Source organism: Megalobrama amblycephala, linkage group LG11 (genome assembly GCF_018812025.1).
Source record: "Megalobrama amblycephala isolate DHTTF-2021 linkage group LG11, ASM1881202v1, whole genome shotgun sequence".
Lineage (NCBI taxonomy): Eukaryota > Metazoa > Chordata > Actinopteri > Cypriniformes > Xenocyprididae > Megalobrama > Megalobrama amblycephala.
In genome coordinates this window covers 39,003,396-39,013,100 of record NC_063054.1, presented here as the reverse complement: position 1 = coordinate 39,013,100, position 9,705 = coordinate 39,003,396, and the positions used below count along the sequence as shown (strand labels likewise).

Genomic DNA, 9,705 nt, shown 5'->3' with positions numbered 1-9,705 from the left:
GAGCGTCTTCAGAAAATGTTGATCTAAATTTTAAATTTTATGTTCATTTTATATGAGTTTTAAACAGAGTGTGTAATAAAAAGTCACTGAAAGTCCTGCTGGTCAAATGATGAAGAAAGCAGGATCATCATGTTCTCTGATCTGGTTTATTCACAGACTTTAAACAGCAAGTGTTAGTGTGAGAAATGATAGTCACAAACAATCAGTGTGTAAATCTATATGTATATGTTCTTTCAGAGCATCATAAATGTAGTGTGTGTGTGTGTGTGTGTGTGTGTGTGTGTGTGTGTGAACAGGCGGGCTCTTTCTTCATAATGCGCAGGAATGAGGAGCGGCTGCATATAAACCAGAAGAATCCCGTCTTCTGCTCCTCCATCCTTCTGCTGCTCCTTCAACAGGTACTGTGATCCTCAACTCCTCATTTACAGCTTAACATGCTTTAATAGCCAGGAATTATTAAATAGTGATCTAGAGTTTAATGTGCAGTTTTGATTCTTTAGATTTGATCCTGTTTTTGTGATGTCACAGATTTACAGCAGTTATAAAGATCTCAATTCAGTCAGATCAGGTTATGTTTGCTGTTCAATATCAATGTTTGAGCTTCAGTCCTTAAATATTGATTTAATTCACACCTTCAGCCGTTACGGCACTATCTCTGGTTTAGAATGAAGATCTGCGGTGGAAATCTAACTAAAGTGGAAGAATAAACGCACTGGCGCTCAAAAGTTTGGAATAAATGTGATTTCTTTTAACATTTGTGAAATTAGTCTTTCTGCTCATCAACACTGTTTTTATTTGATCAAAAATACAGTAAAAATAGTGAAATATTTTTACTATTTAAATCAGCTGTTTTCTATGTGAATATATAGTAAAGTGTAATTTATTCCTGAATTTTCAGCATCATTACTCCAGTCTTCAGTGTCACATGATCCTTCAGAAATCATTCTGATATGATGATTTGCTGCTCAAGAAACATTTATGATTATTATCAGTGTTGAAAACAGTTATATATTTCGTGGAAAACATTGATAATAATGAAACATTAATCATAATTGTTTCTTGATCACTAAATCAGCATATGAGAATGATTTCTGAAGGATCATAGTGAGTAGCATGTGTTTGACGTTAGTAATGGTTTGTTTCTCAGGTTCCGGTCGACAGACATCATGAGTTGCCCGTCCTCTGGTCAGCAGGGCTTTTACCCTCAGATCCCTCAGCAGCCGGCCGGTACCGTATGGCCCGGTCAACCATGTCAACCCTGCTGGCCCTGCCAACCCGGTCAGCTGAGTTGGCCTGTTAACCAGCCCAGCGCATCGCTCCCTACGAACTGGCCGGTCCAACCCACCCAACCAGGCTGGCCAAACCCTCCAACAATCCAGCCTAACCCACCAACCCAACCAGCACAACCCAATCCACCAATCCAACCATCCCAACCAATTCAACCAACCCAACCAAACCCACCAATCCAACCAAACCCTCCAGTTCAGCCGAACCCACCTGTTCAACCAACCTGGCCTGCTCAAGTACCCACCCCGACGGGTTACCTCCCATCTCCAGTCCCCCCGGCGTGGCATGGTAATCCTGGTCAACCCGGTTGGCCCGGTCAGGGGCCCACAGGAGGAGTCCCGCAGCAGTGGCCCCCGGCGCCAGCGACCGCTCCTGTAGTAAGACACTAAACCATAAACCAACGCTGCTTATCCTGTGTTCAGCACTAATTCATCTGTCTCTTGGTAGTACCCTAACCCTAGTCAAACTAGACAGAAGAAACATGAACAGGTTGTGTGACGCCCTGATCCTCAAAAACCATCAACTAGTTAAAGCATTAACTAATGGGAACATACTGTAAAGTGTTAACAAGCTCAGTTTGTTCAGCTATATACTTGCAGGATTGTGTAGATCAAGTATAAATATCATTCTGTGTTGTTCTTGAGCAGATTATGAGCCTAGCAGTGTTTTCCCTGCTTGAAGAAAAACTTGAAGGTCGATTGACCAAAATGTTGTGAATAAATGCCTGAGGACGTTTTGTTCAATCAACCTTTGCAAATAAAAACCTGAAAAAGGTCAACTGACCAAAACATTGGGAAAAAACTTGAAAGTCATTCGAATGAAACATACTGGTGGTGGATGAGGAGAGACCCCTGATATGATTGTAAAGCGCTTTGGGTGTACAGTAGTACATATGAAAGCGCTATATAAATGCCTCATTCATTCATTCATTCATTACAAAAATCAATGTCTAATGAATATCAATGTTTCTCTGCTTTCAGGTGGTTCCTTTCAATATGAATTTTCCCCGTGGCATCTATGACAAGCTAATGCTAACTATCAGAGGACAGGTTAAACCAGATGCTAAAATGTAAGTGCGCACTAAAGAGACTGTTGCCCTTATGTAACCATATGTTACCATATATGGTTGATTTTCAAAACTTAGAGAAAATAAAAGTTCAATGGAACGAAACAATGCGAATAAAAACCTGAAGAAGGTCGATTGAACGAAACATTGATAATAAAAACCTGAAGGTCGATTGAACGAAACATTGATAATAAAAACCTGAAGGTCGATTGAACGAAACATTGATAATAAAAACCCGAAGGTCGATTGAACGAAACATTGATAATAAAAACCCGAAGGTCGATTGAACGAAACATTGCGAATAAAAACCCGAAGGTCGACTGAACGAAACATTGATAATAAAAACCCGAAGGTCGATTGAACGAAACATTGATAATAAAAACCCGAAGGTCGATTGAACGAAACATTGCGAATAAAAACCCGAAGGTCGATTGAACGAAACATTCATAATAAAAACCCGAAGGTCGATTGAACGAAACATTGCGAATAAAAACCCGAAGGTTGATTGAACGAAACATTGATAATAAAAACCTGAAGGTCGATTGAACGAAACATTGATAATAAAAACCCGAAGGTCGATTGAACGAAACATTGCGAATAAAAACCCGAAGGTCGATTGAACGAAACATTCATAATAAAAACCCGAAGGTCGATTGAACGAAACATTGCGAATAAAAACCCGAAGGTTGATTGAACGAAACATTCATAATAAAAACCCGAAGGTCGATTGAACGAAACATTGCGAATAAAAACCCGAAGGTTGATTGAACGAAACATTGATAATAAAAACCCGAAGGTTGATTGAACGAAACATTGATAATAAAAACCTGAAGGTTGATTGAACGAAACATTGCGAATAAAAACCCGAAGGTTGATTGAACGAAACATTGCGAATAAAAACCCGAAGGTCGATTGAACGAAACATTGCGAATAAAAACCCGAAGGTTGATTGAACGAAACATTGATAATAAAAACCTGAAGGTCGATTGAACGAAACATTGCGAATAAAAACCCGAAGGTCGATTGAACGAAACATTGCGAATAAAAACCCGAAGGTCGATTGAACGAAACATTGCGAATAAAAACCCGAAGGTTGATTGAACGAAACATTGATAATAAAAACCTGAAGGTTGATTGAACGAAACATTGATAATAAAAACCCGAAGGTCGATTGAACGAAACATTGCGAATAAAAACCCGAAGGTCGATTGAACGAAACATTGCGAATAAAAACCCGAAGGTTGATTGAACGAAACATTGATAATAAAAACCTGAAGGTTGATTGAACGAAACATTCATAATAAAAACCCGAAGGTCGATTGAACGAAACATTGCGAATAAAAACCCGAAGGTTGATTGAACGAAACATTGATAATAAAAACCCGAAGGTTGATTGAACGAAACATTGATAATAAAAACCCGAAGGTCGATTGAACGAAACATTGATAATAAAAACCTGAAGGTCGATTGAACGAAACATTGCGAATAAAAACCCGAAGGTTGATTGAACGAAACATTGATAATAAAAACCTGAAGGTCGATTGAACGAAACATTGCGAATAAAAACCTGAAGGTCGATTGAACGAAACATTGCGAATAAAAACCCGAAGGTCGATTGACTGAAATGCTGTCAATAAAAAAAGAGGAATCTCGACTGTACAAAACATTGCAAATAAAATGTTGTGATGATGCACGTTTTAGTGTCTGGGATTTATACACTTTTTGAATGTCAGAACTTGAAATCATAAATTACTCCAGAGCAAAACATGAACACAGTTTGATACTTTGACAAATGTTTTTTTTAAGGAATTATTGGTTTGTTGAAACGAAAGGTGTCACTAACGTTTCTTCTGTCGCAAGGTTCACGATCAACTTCCTGCGCGGTAACGACATCGCCCTTCACATCAACCCACGATTCAGCGAAGGAGGAAAAGCGGTTCTGGTCCGCAATCATAAACTGGGTGAACACTGGGGCAAAGAGGAGCGGGAACTTCTGGCGCCGTTTCCGTTCATGCCGGGACATCACTTTGAGGTAAACGATACGCTGGAGTTCGAACTCCAAGACTCTCTGCCTAAAAACAAAGTGTTCAAACGATTACCGTTTATTGGTGGGATAAAAGCAGCAAGAGCGTTCAAAAAGTGATGGCGCCACCTAGTGTCATTCTGTAGAAGTGTGTGCGATTGACATGAAGACATGGATGAGTGTCACTGCAGTAACCTTCACGTCTCTCCGTAGATGAAGATCCTCTGCACCTTCACCGAGTTCAAGGTGGCCGTCAACAACACGCCCATCTTTGACTTTAAGCACCGTATCAGAGAGGTCAACCAGATCGACCGCATCAACATCCTGCATGACGTCACCCTCACGTCCGTCAATGTGGACTCGCTCCCGTGACTCAGAGTCAACTAAACTAACCGTGGCAGAATATTAAACCCAACAAAAAACGACGACGGATTCAATAAAACACAAAACTCTGACGCAAACATCACGACTGGACCTTTAACTGAGTCTTACGGTTTCATTTATGAACTAATACTTATTCATTAATCATAGTTAATGATAATTTCAACATTTACTAACATTATTAAAATCAAATGTATCTGTTAATATTATTCAATGGAGCTGAGCGAACATGAACAGATGTATTTTATTAACTAATGGTAACAAAGATTAATAACTGCTGTATCAAATGTATTGACCGTTGTTAGTGATGCACGATATATATCAGCCACCATATCGGTATCGGCCGATAAATGTGCATTTTTAATGTTATCGTTATCGGCCCGATAAGAAAATTTGGCCGATATATTAAAGCCGATAAATAATGGATTATTTCCTTGAGACACTTCAGTCCTCCATTATGTTTTTGAATTGCTTGAAATATGATTGAAATCACTTCAAAAAGGAAAATACAGTCAAGCACAACATGTGCAGCACAAGTCTGTCATATAGACTACATAATATTATAATCATGTGATTGGGACATGATTTTTAATTTGTAATCAGGCTTTCAAAAATTATATAAAAATTTTGATTTAAATTTATTGGACAATATATCGGTTATCGGCTTTCAAATATATATATATATAAAAAAAATTATCGGTTATCGGCCATCGGCCAAAACGTTCATATCGGTGCATCCCTAACCATTGTTAGATAATGATAGTTAATGCATTACTAATAGGTCTTTATTGTAAATTGTTACCAAGTTTTCTCTACCAAAGCAATGGAGTATTAACTAAGTAACACTTTACAATCTGGTCATTTGTCTGTGCATTTTCTGATTTATTTGTTAAAATCATTAGTGTGACTGGATGTTAAACTTCCTGCTTCAAATGCAATCTTCTTTCTAATTTGGGTTCTTCTGTGCCGGGTCAGAAATTAACAGATGATCGTTTCAAAAATGTGGCTGAAGTTCATACGGATGCCCACAAAATTCAAGATATGATTGCAAAAAAAATAAACACTTTTATAAGATCTTGATTTTTATATTGTAACATTTGACATAATTAAGCAATATCACAAGAGATGTGTTTTTAAAACTAATGATGCAGGTGTGATCGTGGAGATTCAGAAGATGAAATCACTGAACTGCAGCTCTATATAGTGTCTTACTGTTCTAATTGTGTTTATTAATTAAATATAAGGCATTTCTCAGGCAGTATTTGTGGATCTTTGGGATGAATTTAAGGAGTGCCGCTCTGCTCTGGGTTTAGGACTACAACACTAGCAGTAACTAATGTTAACAAATACAACTTCTGATTTAAATACTATTAGGAAATGTTGAAATTGACATTAACTAAGATTAATAAAGATTACTTTCATACTGTAATTCTTTGTCATAATTGTAAAGTATGAGACCCAAATGTCTGAGACAACCTGAAAATCTGTCAAGTGTCGAGTTAATTTATCGATCAGATATTGTGATGAAAGACGGTACATTATGATCAATTAAACAATTAACAAATGCAAAGCTTACTAGGAAATATTAATATTGAGTGTGAATTACAGTAAAAATATTCAAGTCAATGTAAATGAATAAAACGATCTACTTTAAATGCATATATTTCAGTTTATTGTGTGAGAAATCACTGATCACAAATAAATAAAAACAAATAAAAGGATTGTTTAACATCATTAAATTATCACAAACACAACACATTATTAACCTGTTTGACAATAAAACATTAATAAAACGGAAATTCAAAAAATTAAAAACAAATCTGGTGACTTATAGTAAAAAAATATTAACATGCACAAGACTAAATGACATAAGCTGGTGAAGGAACAAATGAGATGTGCGCTAGAGCGTCTGGAGTCTCTCCTCCACGGAGCGCAGCAGCAGCCGCGAGTACTGCTCCAGCAACGCCAGCGCGGGCTTCCCCTCTCCGGACGGCCCGGGCACCGAATCCAGCTCGGATCGCACCTGCAGCAGAGCGTCTGACATCAGCTGCTGCATCTGCTGCCGCTCGCCGCTGCGCTCGGAATCATGGGACATCAGCTGAACACAGCAGCAACACAGCCATCAGTCACATGACACATCACTGATATAAAGAGACTAAATAAGGGCTGGGTGAATATATTCTCATTTTGATGAACTGACATTGATTCTTCTTTTAGAATCTATAACGGACAATGATTGTGTTCCTCTCAGATACGGCACGTCTCAATGAATGGATTGTGAATCAAATCGAGATCAGAACCGAGTCAATCGGTGAAGTGTGTCCCTGTTGTGTCCTCTCACCGTCCTGTAGAGTCCGGCCGCTCTCCTCACGCTGCGGCACAGATCGGCTGCTGCGCGTCTGCAGGACTCCAGACTGACCGCCGGCTCCGTCACTGCAGATGGTCAAGAACACACGCATCATGATCACGAGACACTGATGAACTCTTCTGCTCATTTTAACCTGAATTTCCTAATGTGATGCACATTTAGTGTCGGTTATACAGAGAAATATTACGGATATCAAATTGTTTCTGATAAAAGCGCATAAAAAGCGAGAGGAAGCAGAACCTTGATCATCAGACGTCACAGAGAAAGCCTTCACCGCCGCTCGAGGGCGCTCGGTGTCAGAGGTCACGGCTCCTGACGACCCCGGGTCTCGAGGAGAGCCGGATCTGCTCGGCCACTCGTCAAACGGGCTGCTGAAGCGCTGACGGGCGTGAGGTCTGAGGTGTTTGGGTTCGGCCGGGGCGCTCGTGAACAGGCCGCTGACCGGCAGGGTCTCGCCGGAGCCCAGATGGAGGCCGTCGCCCACGGACACGCAGCGGCTGATCTTGGCTCTGGAGCTGGTGGTGGGGCTCATGTAGCGGGCGTTCGGACTGTCCCACGGCCGAGGGGAGGACGGGGGCGTTCTGGGCTCCATCCTCTCCAAACTCAGCTTGGGCAGGACGGGACGCGCCTCTCGCCGCAGACGGGACGGAGGCAGTGACCTTCGTGCTGGAAAAACATAAACACTTAAAAATAAAAATAAAAACAGAAGGAAAAAATACCTTGTTGATGCATCATGCAGCCCTCGCTTTAATGTTGTTCCATTCACTGCCATTATATCAATATAAAATCAATAAATCACAATATAGTGCGATTATAAAATTACAAAAGTTTATTTCAGTTGCAAATAAATAAATAAATAATATGGGTGCAGCTCATCATACAGCGTCTGAAACCAAAGATACTTTGAAACTGTTTGAAAATAAAGAAATTAAGACATAAATTTGTATTTACAGTTACAATTATTTTTATAATTAATTACATATATTAAATGCTTGTTTAAAAATAATTTATTATTTATGCTTATAAGGCATTATTATGATTATTTTACATTTTATATAAAAAAGTATTTTTTAAACCTCAATGATTCTTTCCAAACAGAGTTAAAGTCATCTCTATATCATAATATATAAAAAAATAAATAAACAAATATAAAAAATAAATCTTTTTAAATTAAAAAATATCATATATATATATATATATATATATATATATATATATATATATATATATATATATATATATATATAAAATATTATTATATTTTTAATTCCAAACGTTTATTTGAGGTACAAATAAATGCAAATAAAAACTCTTTGAATGTTTGAAAATAAAGAAATTAAGACATAAATTAGTATTTACAGTTACTATTGTAATTATTTACATGATAATTGCTTTTAAAAAAAAAATTAATAATGAAAAGCATTGATTATTTTATATTTTATAAAAAAGTAATTTTCCAGCTTTTAAAATGTTTTTTTAATGATTCTCCAAACAGTTATTCATAATATAAAAAAAATAAATCGTTTCAAATAAAAAAAAAATAAAATTTAAAAATATTTATAAAAATATTCATAAAATATATATTTTAATTTATAAATTACTTTTTTTTTTATTATTTTTTTTTTTTATTCTGAATATATATGAATAAAAATCAACTCAGCTAATAGTGCATCTGTATATCCAGCGTTAGTGGAGTTGATGCTCATAAAGTGGGACATTTTTGAGTGTACGGACGTTCAGGAAGGTTCGGGATCATTCGGCGCTGGTGGTCATGTGACGCTCACCGTCAGCGGTGGGATCGAGTGCTGAAGTGGACCTGTGCAGTCGTGCAGGAGTTCTGCTGATGTACGGGTGGCTCCTCCGAGAGACCGTGTCCTCCATCAGGGGTCTGACGCCGCCGGCCTTCTGGAGAATCCCGCGGCCCGTCCTGCACAGGAAGCTCATGTTAGCCTCACACACGAGCTGCACAGCAGATCTCACGTCTTCACAATACCTGCTGGACGAGTCTGAGGTCTGGAAACACGTCGAGATGCTGCAGACCGTCCCTGAGAACAGATGAAGAGCTGAAACCACATTACATTTACATTTAGATCTGAATAATGACTCTGTAGAGCTGAATCTGAATTAGTCTCATATTTGATGAAGTTTACATCATCATCATTCTGTTATTTTCCTGTTGATCTCTGTGAAGCTGCTTTGAAACAATCTGTCGTATAAAGCGCTGTAGATAACTTGACATTCATGCATTTAGAAGATGTTTTTATCCAAAGCGACAAAAGCATCAAACAGTGAATGTTTACCGTCAGCGAGCGTCTCCGAGTCTCTCCGAGTGTCCGTGTCTCGCTCACAGCGATCGTCGTCAGAGCCTGAGAGGAAACACGAGCAACACGATCCTTCATCTCTGTGGCTCTTTCTTTCACATTTACATTCATTCTGCGACGTTAAAGCGTTCGTTTACCAAAAACATGATCATTCTGTCATCATTTTCTCTCCCTCGTGTCGTTACAAACCCATGAGACTTTCGTTCATCTTCAGATCACAGATGAAGATATTTTTGATGAAATCAGCGAGGTTTGTTCA

General features: G+C 38.4%; 2 protein-coding genes across 4 annotated transcripts in view; one reads left to right on the top strand and one right to left on the bottom strand.

The window, feature by feature from the left end:
- Positions 1-300: 300 nt before the first annotated feature.
- On the top strand, positions 301-6,015 carry LOC125278652 (galectin-3). Its single transcript, XM_048207959.1, has 5 exons — positions 301-398; positions 1,148-1,664; positions 2,268-2,356; positions 4,214-4,385; positions 4,590-6,015. The coding sequence occupies exons 2-5, from the start codon at positions 1,167-1,169 to the stop codon at positions 4,746-4,748; spliced, it is 918 nt and encodes a 305-aa protein (XP_048063916.1). The 5' UTR covers positions 301-398; positions 1,148-1,166; the 3' UTR covers positions 4,749-6,015.
- Positions 6,016-6,412: 397 nt separating this feature from the next.
- The window catches only part of LOC125278651 (mitogen-activated protein kinase-binding protein 1-like), a 16,017-nt gene continuing 12,724 nt past the window's right edge, over positions 6,413-9,705 (bottom strand). For 2 of the 3 annotated variants that reach the window (XM_048207955.1, XM_048207954.1), the window contains exons 24-29: positions 9,426-9,491; positions 9,119-9,188; positions 8,910-9,052; positions 7,366-7,791; positions 7,099-7,190; positions 6,413-6,855 (exon numbers count right to left, since the gene is read on the bottom strand). In XM_048207955.1, coding sequence (XP_048063912.1) covers positions 6,658-6,855; positions 7,099-7,190; positions 7,366-7,791; positions 8,910-9,052; positions 9,119-9,188; positions 9,426-9,491 — 995 coding nt within the window. In that variant the 3' untranslated portion in view covers positions 6,413-6,657. The remainder of the gene's footprint in view (positions 6,856-7,098; positions 7,191-7,365; positions 7,792-8,909; positions 9,053-9,118; positions 9,189-9,425; positions 9,492-9,705) is intronic. The other variant, XM_048207956.1, reaches the window with a different exon arrangement.

Coding starts and splice junctions, on each gene's coding strand:
- LOC125278652 (XM_048207959.1), top strand. CDS start 1,167: ATGAGTTGCCCGTCCTCTGGTCAGCAGGGCTTTTACCCTCAGATCCCT. Junction 1,665..2,267: donor CGCCAGCGACCGCTCCTGTA/GTAAGACACTAA, acceptor CTCTGCTTTCAG/GTGGTTCCTTTCAATATGAA. Junction 2,357..4,213: donor GTTAAACCAGATGCTAAAAT/GTAAGTGCGCAC, acceptor TTCTGTCGCAAG/GTTCACGATCAACTTCCTGC.